This window comes from Bos mutus, chromosome 9 (genome assembly GCF_027580195.1).
Source record: "Bos mutus isolate GX-2022 chromosome 9, NWIPB_WYAK_1.1, whole genome shotgun sequence".
In the NCBI taxonomy this organism is placed as follows: Eukaryota; Metazoa; Chordata; class Mammalia; order Artiodactyla; family Bovidae; genus Bos; species Bos mutus.
The window spans coordinates 43,626,123-43,642,699 of NC_091625.1; the positions used below are offsets into that span (position 1 = coordinate 43,626,123).

At 38.4% G+C, this 16,577-nt stretch overlaps 1 protein-coding gene across 1 annotated transcript in view; it reads right to left on the reverse strand.

Moving 5' to 3' along the window:
* The window catches only part of CRYBG1 (crystallin beta-gamma domain containing 1), a 234,796-nt gene that overhangs the window by 124,270 nt on the left and 93,949 nt on the right, over positions 1 to 16,577 (reverse strand). The window contains exon 2 of the mRNA XM_070376526.1: positions 9,266 to 9,404. Coding sequence (XP_070232627.1) covers positions 9,266 to 9,404 — 139 coding nt within the window. The remainder of the gene's footprint in view (positions 1 to 9,265; positions 9,405 to 16,577) is intronic.

Consider the following 16,577-nt stretch of genomic DNA (forward strand, 5'->3'; position numbering starts at 1 on the left):
GCATTGGCGCTTGCCAAACACCTCATCACTTGAGCTGCTCGGACCTGGGAAGAGCACAAAACTCAGGCCCAAGTGAATCTGCGCCTCTGTGGACTACCCGAGTACCTGAACCTGAGCGGCTTGGACCTGGGAGGTACATGCAACCCAGGGCCAGCCTCAGATTGTTCCCGGCGGAACAACCTAGAGCCCGAGCAGTGTGGGCAGGGAGGCTACACGCGCTGTGAGCGGGGGCAGACCCAGTGTGGCTGAGGCACTGCGAGCGCACGCCAGTGTTATTTGTTTGCAGCATCCCTCCCTCCCTCCCCACAGCGCGACTGAACAAAGAGAAGAAATACAGCTCCACCCATCAGAACACCGACACAAGCTTCCCTAACCAGGAAACCTTGACAAGCCACCTGTACAAACCCACACACAGTGAGGAAAAGCCACAATAAAGAGAACTCCACAAACTGCCAGAATACAGAAAGGACACCCCAAACTCAGCAATTTAAACAAGATGAAGAGACAGAGGAATACCCAGCAGATAAAGGAACAGGATAAATGCCCACCAAACCAAACAAAAAGAGGAAGAGATAGGAATCTACCTGATAAAGAATTCCAAACAATGATAGTGAAATTGATCCAAAATCTTGAAATTAAAATGGAATCACAGATAAATAGCTTGGAGACAAGGATTGAGAAGATGCAAGAAAGGTTTAACAAGGACCTAGAAGAAATAAAAAAGAGTCAATATATAATGAATAATGCAATAAATGAAATTAAAAACACTCTGGAGGCAACAAATAGTAGAATAACAGAGGCAGAAGATAGGATTAGTGAATTAGAAGATAGAATGGTAGAAATACATGAATCAGAGAGGATAAAAGAAAAACGAATTAAAAGAAATGAGGACAATCTCAGAGACCTCCAGGACAATATTAAACGCTACAACATTGAATCATAGGGGTTCCAGAAGAAGAAGACAAAAAGAAAGACCATGAGAAAATACTTGAGGAGATAATAGTTGAAAACTTCCCTAAATTGGGGAAGGAAATAATCACCCAAGTCCAAGAAACCCAGAGAATCCCAAACAGGATAAACCCAAAAGCGAAACACCCCAAGACACATATTAATCAAATTAACAAAGATCAAGCACAAAGAACAAATATTAAAAGCAGCAAGGGAAAAACAACAAATAACACACAAGGGAATTCCCATAAGGATAACAGCTGATCTTTCAATAGAAACTCTTCAAGCCAGGAGGGAATGGCAAGACATACTTAAAATGACGAAAGAAAATAACCTACAGCCCAGATTATTGTACCCAGCAAGGATTTCATTCAAGTATGAAGGAGAAATCAAAAGCTTCTCAGACAAGCAAAAGCTGAGAGAATTCTGCACCACCAAACCAGGTCTCCAACAAATACTAAAGGATATTCTCTAGACAGGAAACACAAAAATGGTGTATAAATTTGAACCCCAAACAATAAAGTAAATGGCAACGGGATCATACTTATCAGTAATTACCTTAAACGTAAATGGGTTGAATGCCCCAACCAAAAGACAAAGACTGGCTGAATGGATACAAAAACAAGACCCCTACATATGTTGTCTACAGGAGACCCACCTCAAAACAGGGGACACATACAGACTGAAAGTGAAGGGCTGGAAAAAGATTTTCCATGCAAATAGGGACCAAAAGAAAGCAGGAGTCAAAATACTCATATCAGATAAAATAGACTTTAAAACAAAGGCTGTGAAAAGAGACAAAGAAGGTCACTACATAATGATCAAAGGATCAATCCAAGAAGAAGATATAACAATTATAAATATATATGCACCCAACATGGGAGCACGCAGTATGTAAGACAAATGCTAACAAGTATGAAAGGAGAAATTAACAATAACACAATAATAGTGGGAGACTTTAATACCCCACTCACACCTATGGATAGATCAACTAAACAGAAAATTAACAAGGAAACACAAACTTTAAATGATACAATAGACCAGTTAGACCTAATTGATATCTATAGGACATTTCATCCCAAAACAATGAATTTCACCTTTTTCTCAAGCGCACATGGAACCTTCTCCAGGATAGATCACATCCTGGGCCATAAATCTAGCCTTGGTAAATTCAAAAAAATAGAAATCATTCCAAGCATCTTTTCTGACCACAACGCAGTAAGATTAGATCTCAATTACAGGAGAAAAACTATTAAAAATTCCAACATATGGAGGATGAACAACACACTGCTGAATAACCAACAAATCACAGAAGAAATCAAAAAAGAAATCAAAATTTGCATAGAAACGAATGAAAATGAAAACACAACAACCCAAAACCTGTGGGACACAGTAAAAGCAGTCCTAAGGGGAAAGTTCATAGCAATACAGGCATACCTCAAGAAACAAGAAAAAAGTCAAATAAATAACCTAACTCTACACCTAAAGCAACTAGAAAAGGAAGAAATGAAGAACCCCAGGGTTAGTAGAAGGAAAGAAATCTTAAAAATTAGAGCAGAAATAAATGCAAAAGAAACAAAAGAGACCATAACAAAAATCAACAAAGCCAAAAGCTGGTTCTTTGAAAGGATAAATAAAATTGATAAACCATTAGCCAGACTCATCAAGAAACAAAGGAGAAAAAATCAAATCAATAAAATTAGAAACGAAAATGGAGAGATCACAACAGACAACACAGAAATACAAAGGATCATAAGAGACTATTATCAACAATTATATGCCAATAAAATGGACAACGAGGAAGAAATGGACAAATTCTTAGAAAAGTACAACTTTCCAAAACTCGACCAGGAAGAAATAGAAAACCTTAACAGACCCATCACAAGCACGGAAATTGAAACTGTAATCAGAAATATTCCAGCAAACAAAAGCCCAGGTCCAGACGGCTTCACAGCTGAATTCTACCAAAAATTTAGAGAAGAGCTAACACCTATCCTGCTCAAACTCTTCCAGAAAATTGCAGAGGAAGGTAAACTTCCAAACTCATTCTATGAGGCCACCATCACCCTAATACCAAAACCTGACAAAGATCCCACAAAAAAAGAAAACTACAGGCCAATATCACTGATGAACATAGATGCAAAAATCCTAAACAAAATTCTAGCAATCAGAATCCAACAACACATTAAAAAGATCATACACCATGACCAAGTGGGCTTTATCCCAAGGATGCAAGGATTCTTCAATATCCGCAAATCAATCAATGTAATACACCACATTAACAAATTGAAAAACAAAAACCATATGATTATCTCAATAGATGCAGAGAAAGCCTTTGACAAAATTCAACACCCATTTATGATAAAAACTCTCCAGAAAGCAGGAATAGAAGGAACATACCTCAACATAATAAAAGCTATATATGACAAACCCACAGCAAACATTATCCTCAATGGTGAAAAATTGAAAGCATTTCCTCTAAAGTCAGGAACAAAACAAGGGTGCCCACTTTCACCATTACTATTCAACATAGTTTTGGAAGTTTTGGCCACAGCAATCAGAGCAGAAAAAAAAATAAAAGGAATCCAAATTGGAAAAGAAGAAGTAAAACTCTATTTGCAGATGACATGATCCTCTACATAGAAAACCCTAAAGACTCCACCAGAAAATTACTAGAATTAATCAATGATTATAGTAAAATTGCAGGATATAAAATCAACACACAGAAATCCCTTGCATTCCTATACACTAATAATGAGAAAACAGAAAGAGAAATTAAAGAAACAATTCCATTCACCATTGCAACGAAAAGAATAAAATACTTAGGAATATATCTACCTAAAGAAACTAAAGACCTATATATAGAAAACTATAAAACACTGGTGAAAGAAATCAAAGAGGACACTAATAGATAGAGAAATATACCATGTTCATGGATTGGAAGAATCAATATAATGAAAATGAGTATACTACCCAAAGCAATTTATAGATTCAATGCAATCCCTATCAAGCTGCCAACAGTATTCTTCAAAGAGCTAGAACAAATAATTTCACAATTTGTATGGAAATACAAAAAACCTCGAATAGCCAAAGCGATCTTGAGAAAGAAAAATGGAACTGGAGGAATCAACCTACCTGACTTCAGGCTCTACTACAAAGCCACAGTTATCAAGACAGTATGGTACTGGCACAAAGACAGAAATATAGATCAATGGAACAAAATAGAAAGCCCAGAGATAAATCCACGCACATATGGACACCTTATCTTTGACAAAGGAGGCAAGAATATACAATGGATTAAAGACAATCTCTTTAACAAGTGGTGCTGGGAAATCTGGTCAACCACTTGTAAAAGAATGAAACTAGAACACTTTCTAACACCATATACAAAAATAAACTCCAAATGGATTAAAGATCTAAATGTAAGACCAGAAACTATAAAACTCCTAGAGGAGAACATAGGCAAAACACTCTCTGACATACATCACAGCAGGATCCTCTATGACCCACCTCCCAGAATATTGGAAATAAAAGCAAAAATAAACAAATGGGACCTAATTAAACTTAAAAGCTTCTGCACATCAAAGGAAACTATTAGCAAGGTGAAAAGACAGCCTTCAGAATGGGAGAAAATAATAGCAAAGGAAGCAACCGACAAACAACTAATCTCAAAAATATACAAGCAACTCCTCCAGCTCAACTCCAGAAAAATAAATGACCCAATCAAAAAATGGGCCAAAGATATAAATAGACATTTCTCCAAAGAAGACATACAGATGGCTCACAAACACATGAAAAGATGCTCAACATCACTCATTATCAGAGAAATGCAAATCAAAACCACTATGAGGTACCATTTCACACCAGTCAGAATGGCTGCGATCCAAAAGTCTACAAATAATAAATGCTGGAGAGGGTGTGGAGAAAAGGGAACCCTCTTACACTGTTGGTGGGAATGCAAACTAGTACAGCCACTATGGAGAAGAGTGTGGAGATTCCTTAAAAAACTGGAAATAGAACTGCATTATGATCCAGCAATCCCACTGCTGGGCATACACACTGAGGAAACCAGAAGGGAAAGAGACACGTGTACCCCAATGTTCATCGCAGCACTGTTTATAATAGCCAGGACATGGAAGCAACCTAGATGTCCATCAGCAGATGAATGGATAAGAAAGCAGTAGTACATATACACAATGGAGTATTACTCAGCCATTAAAAAGAATACATTTGAATCAGTTCTAATGAGGTGGATGAAACTGGAGCCTATTATACAGAGTGAAGTAAGCCAGAAAGACAAACACCAATACAGTATACTAACGCATATATATGGAATTTAGAAAGATGGTAACGGTAACCCTGTATACGAGACAGCAAAAGAGACACTGATGTATAGAACAGGCTTATGGACTCTGTGGGAGAGGGAGAGGGTGGGAAGATTTGGGAGAATGGCATTGAAACATGTGAAATGTCATGTATGAAACGAGATGCCAGTCCAGGTTCAATGCACGATGCTGGATGCTTGGGACTGGTGCACTGGGATGACCCAGAGGGATGGTATGGGGAGGGAGGAGGGAGGAGGGTTCAGGATGGATTTTCTTTTAAAAATTTAGAAAAAAATAATTAAAAAAAAAAAAAAGAATCAAAATCTGTACATATGACTACTAGAGGAGCAGCCCTGATTTGGCAAAATTCCTTCTGTTCTCTATAGATTATAGTTACTTTGGTTTGAGGGTGCAGGGCTTACTTTTTCTTTTAAAAAGTACGTACGCACACACTATACACATGCATACACACAGGATAGGGGAAATAGAAACTTTATCCAAGTTCAGAATAAAAATACCCAAATGGTTAAAAAAAAAAACAGCTTTTTCCCCTTAATCAAACAATTGCTGTATCTGTTTATTCCCTTTAACTTGCTTAAGTTTGGCTCCAGAATGATTGAAAATGTGACAATTCTACTACAGAATTAAAGTAGTAGAATGTAGTAGAATTAAGACATTTTCATTTACAAATGAACTAAGTAGTAAATATAAGAAGTATAAAAATACAGCAAAAAGATATATTAATATACACGGTTAAGCCTTTCTTACATGCAAAGAAAGAATTATTCAATATGATTATCATAAATGGTGTATGTTTTCACTTAATGATACCACTTTCTTATGCTTTTTTCTCTCATATGAAAAGTCTGTTAAAAATATAAATATTTTACATAAACATCTTCTACTCTAAAGCTGACTAAAGGTTTTATGTAGCTGTTTAAAGGAAAAAATTGTTTTGTGTAAATAAATAAGATCCTTGGTGATTTTTCTCATATAAGATTTAAATTCTAGTAATATTCTGCTTTGATTTGTGGTTGTGCTCTTTTACCTAGGAAATGGCAACCCAGTCCAGTATTCTTGCCTGGAAAATTCCATGGACAGAGGAACCTGGTAGGCTACAGTCCATGGGGTTGCAAAGAGTTGGACATGACTGAGGACCCACAAGCCCTTTTTCCTAGTTGATGTATATATTTGTTTGAGAGGCAATATTATCTTAGTATTTAAAAACCGTTTCCATTTATACAAGCATGTAGAACAAATGTCTTCTTTCAATTGGAGGATTCAATACAATATTGTCAGCTCTAAAGAATGTCTAAGGAATTTTAACATGTTAAATAAGTAAACAAACACAATAACATAGAGTGTGCGGAACACATAAAGAGAATGAATAAACCTTAATTGTTTGGGGGAAGACACATGGCTTAACTTCAGTGCAAATAAAAAACTGAAACATTTGTCTGAATAAACAGATATAACTTAGAGAGCTAGATCAACTCAGGGATCTTAAGAAGAACTGATGGCCTTCTGCCTGGGAAAGATACCAAGGGTGATGCTGATACAATTGCCTAGTAAATCTGCTGAATCCTGTAGGAAATGCCCAGGCTCGTTTCAGAGAGTAGACTAAGAAGAATCCTTTGAAAGGTATGGGAGGCACCCTGGCACTTATAGTAGGTATGAATTACCCAGAATCTACGTGGAGCTAATTTCTGTTTCTCAGTAATACTGGTCAGACTGGTGGTATGGAGCTGTCCTACACTGCTGTAAATGGTCTAGTTACACATCTCAGCTATGATCTCAAGTGACATAAAATTGAGAACACCATCAGTAGGCAAGAGAGCACTATGCCTCTTCTTTTCTTCCAGTCCATATAGAATATGCAGATGAGAAAGATCCAGAGTCAGACCCATGAGGGATGATGGAGGGGGAAAGAGAGGGAGAGGGAGAGACAACCCGCAGATCCAGAAGTGGACCTGGAAGCCTGTTCTTCCTCTTGTGGGCATTTGACCATCGCTGAGCAGGATGGTGTGGTGCAGGTAGAGCATGCAGGCAGTGCCTGGCTGACCCCATTTCAGGCGGCACGTGGAGACACTGTAGCCAGAACGACGCTTTGCCTATGCTCTCCCTTCTTCGAGTTCCTGCCTGTCTTCTATCTGCCCTGGCTCCCTTCCCACACTGGGTGCCCAGTTCATCCATTTCTGGTCCCAGGTGTCTGCCTTTCGCGGTGTTCTGCCTGGCCTCCTTCTCCCTGTCAGCCCTCCTTGACTTCATCCTGGGAGAGCAAGCAAGGGTTGAGAGAGCATATCTAGACAGGGTGAGAGTATCGTGAAGAAGACACGGCTACTGTTGAACTGTAGACCAAGGGAGGGAGTACCACAGACCCTTCACAGTCATCCCTCTCAGGGAAGTTACTTTTGGCCCAACTTTACATGCTGCTACCAACTGTTTCCTGGACTTCAGTAAATATCATGAGATATTTAATGACATGACACTTGCAGAATTATAATTATTAAGGGACAAATATAGAAAAGAACTCAAAACTCATGGCCAGTGACTGGATTTATCAGGTTTTGTTTCCAGTTACAAACTGTTTCTTATAAAGAAGAACAAAATGTAAAACCAATTTGAAAGTACATATAAATTATAGTAAGCCCGGTTATTTAATTTTTTAAGTTAAATTTGATTTTTTCATTTCACAATTTTATAAAACTTAATTTTATACTTCTGGTACTCATTGATAAATTATGCTATTTTGAGTTAGAAAGAATTTTCTGTTGAATTTCCCTACCCACTTTTATTTTCTAATAAACTGTAAAATATGAGCTTATGATATCATCATGTCTTTTTTTTCTTACTGCTTTCCATCACCAAGGATATTTTTAAATTTTTTTCATTGTGGTAAAATACACATACATACAATTTACTATCTTAACCATTTAAAATATACAGCTCAGCAGTCCTAAATACATTTAATCCTAAATACACCAGTAGTCCTAAATACATTCACAGCGCTGTATATCCAATCTCCAAATTTTTCATCTTGCACTAAGTAATTGTTTCACTTTTAATATACTGCATTACTAAACAAACTCCTTTGGGGAGGGGATTTCTTTCATGACGAACTATCTTTCATTGCTAACCCTCAGTGATCTTCTAAGAAGTTGTAACAAGAACTGTATTATACAGCCTTCAAAGTCTGGCAGCTAAACCAGCTCTCACACTGTGAGTCAAGACTATTTTATCTTGCTGCTTGCAGGCAAGTGCACAAGCCATGTCCTTTCATGGGTAAAAGGATGCAGTTTAATAAGAATATACTTTTATCTCCTACTTTTAAAGCAATATAGTTAAGTTAGAACTTAACTTTTAAAGCAAAATAAAGTTTCTTTTAAAGAAACACAATTAAAAGCTTCTCTTAAAGCAATATAGTTAAGTTAGAACTTTCTATGCAAACATCTAGATATTAAGATGTAACTGCTGATAGAATGGTAACAACTCTAAATGCCTTACAGTAGGAAGGAAATGTAAGTAAATAAAATGCTTTTTATGGGAAAGAGTCACTGTTTCCAAATATTGATGTCATTTTACTTTGTATATCTTTGAGTTAAAGGTATATAAAGGGGAAAAGGCAGCAAAAGGCACCCATGACAACCAGGCAGAACTTCTGAAGGCAGCAAAGAGCAAAGATTCAAACTCATCCTTTGATCCTGATTTATTATCACGGTGCTTTGATATATAATGACCTTTTAACCATCTGCTTCTGCTAAGTCGCTTCAGTCGTTTCCGACTCTGTGCGATCCCATGGACGGCAGCCCACTAGGCTCCCCCATCCCTGAGATTCTCCAGGCAAGAATACTGGAGTGGGTTGCCATTTCCTTCTCCAATGCATTTATGATCTTTTTAACTATGTTTTTCAACCAGACAGGTGATATTTTACACTGCTTTAATTCAGTAAAGTGTTTAGTCCTAGGAGTCAAATATTGGAAATGAAGCATTACCTTTTTAAAGATTCCAGACTCTGTAGGTAAAGCGCCAGGCATCTCACAGGTGGTGTGAAAGAACTGGGACTCCCCACAGTGCAGTGTAAATTCTTCATACTCTCCAGCCACATGTGCTCCATCCACTACCTCCAAAGCTCTGCAAAGAGTGGAAACAACAACCTCTCAAGAACGCTAAAAACACAAGAGCTAAAGGCACACTTCCCTCTGTATATTTCCAATCAGTCAAAATAATGAATCATTCTTCAAAATCTACACAGAATTGTAGACAACTTGGTATTCTCATAGTACATTTATAAATAAACTTTGATAACTTCCCTATGTGGCTAATAGAATTCTTTTAAATCCTGTGCAGAAAACAAATTGGAGACAGACAGTAAGTAAGTAAATTGTGAAATGGCTAGACAGATTTTGATATGAAAGCAATACAAATTCATTTTATACTTGCTTGGTTGCTCTGCTGTCATTGCTCTTAAGGAAAAAAAAAAGCATTTGTATGTTTTTTGAACACTGGAAATAAAGTGAAAACCAATTCCTCTCAGTTAGGGGAAGAATCTAGGCTATTCCAGGCAAAGGAATCTGTTCCCAGGATTATAATATTTATTAGATTTAAAAGGAATGGAAACCAATAAAGGCAGTATTTTAGCAGACACTGGTGGTTGCCTAACCTCAAACCATTCATTTCCTTAACCAAACCCAAAGCCTAACTGTCACACGACCAACATACATTTTCTTTGCTAACAACCCTGATTTGTCCAGATAGCTATTTTCCATGTGCTTCAGAGGAAGTTGCTTCCTGCCCTGGTAGTCAGTCATGATTGGTCTAATCTTAAAGTCCCCTCACCAGTAACTGACAAGACATAAGCCCACACCTATCTCTCTAGCTGATACCATCACATTGATTTAGGTCTCCCTGATCCTTAAAGTCTTTGTGTTTACCTAAGTAGTCGCTCAGTCATGTCCGACTCTATGCGACCCCATGGACTGTAGCCTACCAGGCTCCTCCGTTCATGCGATTTTCCAGTGTTTGTACTTCACCTATATCTGATGCAATTCTGGCCACTAGATGTGAGCGACATCTGTTGAAGGAATCATGAGAAGGTCTTTCTCTTAAAAGACAGTTTACAGAAAGTAATAGTTCTTCCCTGCAGGCCAGTATCATGCCTGTATGTGATGAATGTGACAGCCGTCCTGGGATCAGGAGTGGCGTTAGCCTTTGGAGAAGAGATGGAGAAGAAAGCGGGGCAGAAATGTGAGAGCAATTTGCATCTTCAAGTACTTTGTTGAGTAGCTGAATTAACCAATCCTAGACCTGCCCTAGCTCCAAAGTTCTCGTTACATTGCATATAAATGTCCCATTCTTTAAGCCTTTTTGAGTCGAATGTTCTTTGTTACCTGCAGTTGAGCATCATAACTGATACAAGGGTTGATGTATTTCTTAAGCATATACTGAGACTGAGAAGAAGATACTGGACCAGGAGAAGGAGGCTCATGAAGAGAACTAAAAATTAAAGTCTTTAATATTTCACAGAAGAAATAAAAGCCTTTGCGGAATTTCTATCAATACAATGAACCAAGGATAAAAAGTAGGGCAAAGCACTAACACTTTAAAGAGATGAGGAGGCATAAATCAATGGGGTAATGTCAACAAGGAAGACATGTATGGGAGTGATTTTAAGAAATCCATCTTGTACCTCTTTATTTTAGAAAACATTATTCTTTGTGTTACAGAAAATGTGAAGGTATTTCAACAGCAACAATTTATTTTTGTCTTTCCTCTCAATTTTGTTTAAAAGTAATTTTTGTACAGAGTAAATACAATTCAATCAATATTGAAGGGAACTGAAATAAAAAGTAATTTCTTTAGCTCAATGATATTTCTCTCTGCATAAGTAACCACTCTGAACAGTTTCCTTCCTGCAACGTTCACGCCATATATAAGGACTTAAAAAAAAAAAATTCTACCCTCTGAAAGTAAGTGCTGAAGTTCACCTTAGAGGAAAATCTCTCCTTAGGAATTACAGATGGCATTTATAAAGGGATAGAAAAATATACCTAGCTTCAAAGAATTATATAACATTTGAAAAGTATCTTATGATTGAGAAGGTGTTAAAGACTTACCACAGATGTACGTTTGTATCACAATTTATTTTTATTAACTGGACACTGACCCTAAATCACAGCCCTTGTGCTGCTTCTGCTCACAAATAAGCCAAGAAGAGCAGCAAGCAATTGAAGACCACTAGGACTGTAACAAAGAAAATAAAATCTAACCCCAAACTGGATCTGTTTCTTTTACTTTAACTTTTGTCTTCTATTGTCTTTGTTCTCAGTTGTGTCCGACTCTTCGTGACACTGTGGACTGTAGCCTGCCAGGCTCCTCTGTCCATGGGATTTTCCAGGCAAGAATACTAGAATGGGTTGCCATTTCCTTCTCTACTGTTTTTGCTACAGTTAATCACTAAAAAGAGATTGCCTATAGCTTTAAGTATATGTGATGGTCCATATCTTGGAATCGTGCCCCCTAAACCTGAGCTGTACCCTCATTTAGCTCACAGGAAACATCCTCACCAAGGCCCACCTATAAACGACTGCCAGAATGAAGCAATTAACACACCTCTTCCAGAGTCTGGAAATATTTCCTGGTTGGAACCAAGAAATATTTGCAACAACTACTACCTTTTTAAACTTTACCTCCTCACCCCCTACTCTTTGTTTTATAAAAGAAACTAGCATCCAAACCCAGGCAAGATGGCTCTCTGGGACACAGATATCTTCTCTGCCTGCTGGCTTTCCAAATAAAGTCGCTATTTCTGCTTCAACCACTGGTCTCTCAATTTATTGGCCTGTTTGTTGTGCAAGGAGTAGCACGAGCTCGGACTTGGTAACAAGACTTGAAAATGGATTCCAACCACTGAAGTTTTATGAATTGTAAAAGTAAAAAGAAAAGTATAGAAAGTCTACCACTTTTAAGGCTTTTTCTTTTTGAAGAGAAAAATACGTGCCCATTGAATGAATCTAGAGATGAAGTGATAAACTAGAACTACATGTGCTTCCTAAGCTGTGTATTGTTGGAGGTGGGCAGAGATCCAAAATGGAGCTCTCTCTTCCTGCTAGATACTTCTGTATTGTGTGATTAAAAGCTAGCAAGGGTGCTCTTTTTATGTATTTTTCTTGTGATCCAACCCCTGCCTGTAGTATAGGATTCTTTTGCCTGCAAGTAATAGAAATTTCAACTCACAGAAGCCTAATCAAACACAAATATAAATCACTGACTATAAAGCAGGAGAGGTGGACTGAGTTCATTTAATCAGTTTATTCCATTGCTGTGGAATTGAGTGGCTGCTACAGTTCTGGTCATCATGTATAGATACATGATAATTCCAGGTGATGAAAGATGATCTCTTCCTGCATCTCTTTCTCAGAAGTAAGGAAGTCTTCTCTAGAAACCACCTAGCAGACTTCTCTGCATATCTCATGTCTACAGCAAAACCATCGCAGGACCTACCCCCAGAGGCTGGGGCCAGAGGGACATCACGGCGCACAGGGTGGGCACCGGAACAAGCTGGGCTCTATTAGGAAGGGGGCAGGGGAGGGAGTGGACACGGATGTCAGTGTGTGTCACTTCACCTCCCTGTCTAATAATATGTCCCCCACACTTGCTACACTGTTGGTAGATGTAGAGTTAAGACATATTCATGGTTGAATTCGAGTTACCAAAGCAGAAATATTCATGATTCTGGCCTCACTGCATGTTGAACCCAGGCAGTTTGCTTGCTTTCCTGGCTTGGAGATAAACTAACAAGACTTAGCCTGCTCTCCAAGGGTCAATCTATATGCTTGGGGTCATGATCTCAGGAGGCAGATTTAGCTTCTCTGTGGCCTGAGGAAAGGGATGACCCTCATATGTAGTCCAGGCAAGGTCCTTGCTTCACTCATAATTCCCAAGCCATTAACTGCAGAGAGTTGTGCTACAGCAAGTGACTTCTGACCTCCCTTGGTGGGGAGGAGTTTGAGGCATTGGCTGAATTTCTTTTCTTCTAAACCAAGATCCAAGCATGGATGCTGACCACGTGGTCACAGGCATCATTAATTCGAAGTTGGCTCCAGGACTCAGTTGGGAGGTAAAGAAAGGCCACAGGGTGCGTGGGCTCAGAGGGTTTTGCAAGCTGAGTTCCGCTTTAGGAGCTTCTCACCCCAGACGCATTTTCTAGTTCCTCTCTAGTGTCAGGCACAGAATTTCTACTCCCAGCAAACGTATTACACAAGTTTGTCTCCTGAAACGCAACCTTCATGAAACATTACACAGACAAAAAATACCTAGAATCGTGCTGAAGGGGGCCCTGGGCCCTAAGTAATTTAAATAATATCTAGCTCTCATGCTTTCAGCTAGCATTTTTATATCTCCTTTCATGTATCATACAAAGTAAAGGTAAGGAAACCCACTCCAAACCCTCAGGACATTAAGATCTAGTAGACATAGGGGCTCATCATGTGGACAAAATATTTTAATCATTAATAACAGTTACAGACAAAGCCAAACATAGATAAGACCCCCTTGTTGTTGTTGTCCAGTCATTAAGTCATGTCCGACTCTTTGTCACCCCATGAACTGCAGCACGCCAGGCTTCCTTGTCCTTCACTATCTCTGGGAGTTTGCTCAAACTCATGTCCATTGAGTCAGTGATGCCCTTCAATCATCTCATCCTCTGTTGCCCCTTTCTCCTCTTGCCCTCAAACTTTCCCAGCATCAGGGTCTTTTCCAATGAGTTGACTCAAGTTCCCCTAGCTTAAAAGGAAATCTTAACAAGTGTTTGCAACCAGAAAGACCAATTGAAAAGTTCATTTTTCCTTTCCAAAGGATATATTTTCAGTTTAACTCCTGATGAGTAGGCTGCAGGTGGTTGTAAGAAAGGCTAAGTATGGCCTCCTGGTGAGAAATCTAAGACTTATAAATGGAAGTAGAGCTTCCTTTCTGAATAATCACCACTGGTCTCTTATTAAGCACATTATTTCTGGGGTTAAAAAACAAAACAAAATAAAATCCCCCTCCCCACCCCAAATTGCCATACTGGTCTGGAGTTTTATCAGAGGAAAATCTACTAACTGGCTACTTTGCAATCTGCACTTTCTTTTTTTTAGTACAGGTATTATCCTGCCAGAGTGAAGGGAGTTTTGGTGTTAAGTACTTTATTTTACTCAGACTCATAAACAAGTGGAATACTGGCCCACTTATTCCATTATTTTCTGTTCCTTTTTTATTTGGTTTGCTTTTAAATGCCATATTGCCTTTGGAGCTTTTTTTCCTTAATATATATATTTTATTGGAGTAAAGTTGACTTATAATGTTTCAGGTGCACAGAAAGGTGATTCAGTTACACATCACATATACTATTTTTAAAATTATTTCCATTACAGGTTATTACAAGATACTGAATATAGTTCCCTGTGCTATACAGTAAACCTTTGTTGCTTGTTGCATATCTAGTTTTTAAATTAGAAATCTAGCATTCTATTCATATCAAGTCAAACAAGTGAAATCAAATGTCATAAATTTTTTTAGTTAGGAAAAAAATTCATAAGTTTTCTAAAATATATATGTATAATATATATTATACATATTATTTATATATGAATACAAAAACTTTTCTACTATGCTTCTCCTTGGAGATTAAGTTGGTAGAAAATTAATAATAATACAATTATTTGCCCTTTCCCAAGTTAAAAGTTATTTATGGTTATTTCCAGGCAAATACAAGCTTTGTGAGGCTTGAGGAGAATATAATTTTGGGGCCCTCTTGAAAAAGAAAACAAAGTATCTTACTTTTTCAAAATATATAGCACTAGGGCCCCATGTGCTCCAGTTGTCCATGAAACTTTAGCTTTTGTTTCCTATGAATCCACCTCAGGTTTTCCTGATCGGGTCAGCTCCATCAAGCTGCTCCTTGAGCATTTTAATATATGTAGCCCAACATAAAGCACATTATGAGTTTCTCTATCTAATAATTCATTATCTCTAATGGTTCAGAGATAATGTACATGTAAAACAAATGAGGCACAAAACTAAAGTTTTCTAGGGTATGAATGTGAGAATTGGACCATAAAGAAGGCTGGGCAATGAAGAATTGATTACTTTAGAACTATGGTCCTGGAGAAGACTTTTGAGAGTCCCCTGGACAGAAAGGAGATCAAACCAGTCAATCTTAAAAGAACTCTGAAGACCAGACTCTGGAAGGACTGATGCTAAAGCTGAAGCTCCAATTCTTTGGAAAAGACCCTGCTGCTGGGAAAGACTGAGGGCAGGAGGAAGAAGGAGTGACAGAGGATGAGATGGTTAGATGGCATCACCGATTCAATGGACATGAGTTTCGAGCAAACTTTGGGAGATGGTGAAGGACAGGAAGGCCTGGCTTGCTGCAGTTCATGGGGTCGCAGAGTTGGAAACGCCTTAGTGACTAGTGTATAAATTGATGCTCTACTGCCATCCAGTGGCTACTTAAAGAATTCTTGGTGTGTTCTAATAAGCCTCAGAGCTGTAACTTAAACAAAAAAAGGTGCGGCCGAGAGAGCTGAAAACACCAGGTATTAGAGCCACTCCTCTGAATTAAGACTGTGGTTATAAGGCTACATAAGTTTGCTGGCCAGAAAGGAAGGGAGGAAACTTTTAATTTATTAACAAACAGGACTAAGTAGAATGTGTGGTAGTATTAATATTTCATTGCTGCAATTGCTGAATGGTAGGGAGCTAACATATATGGAGCAATCCTGCTAATATGAGGCCCTGTATCAGATTATGGACACACCATCAGATAATTCTAGGCCTGGAAAGGCCCCTAGTGATTACCTGGTGCAGTCCCTCATGGCACATTTGAGGAGACATTGGCTCTGAGAAACCCCGAGGCTGGCAGGGCTCTGGGCCCGCTGCTTACCCATGTGCATGGAACTGATGTTAGGCTTCTCTGCCGAGGCTCTCCAAGAGTCAGCTAATGGCAGTGTGACAATAGAACCACACCAATCTATCCCACTGCCGGAAAACAAACAAAAAACTAATATATTTCCCTTGGAAAATGAAGGATTTTGGATTTACAGAATGGGTTTTTTTTTTTTTTTTCCAAAAGCAATGTTGTATTCAAATTTGTATTTTTCTCACATGAATGAGAGATAAAATATAGCAATGTATACACAGATTTCAGTCATACCAGCCTAGCCATTACCCACGTGATCTTGGCTAGTTGCTCAACTTCTTGCAGCCTCAGTTTCCTCATTTGCAAAATGGGGATTATAATCAGATTGTCATGAGAATTAACTTAGG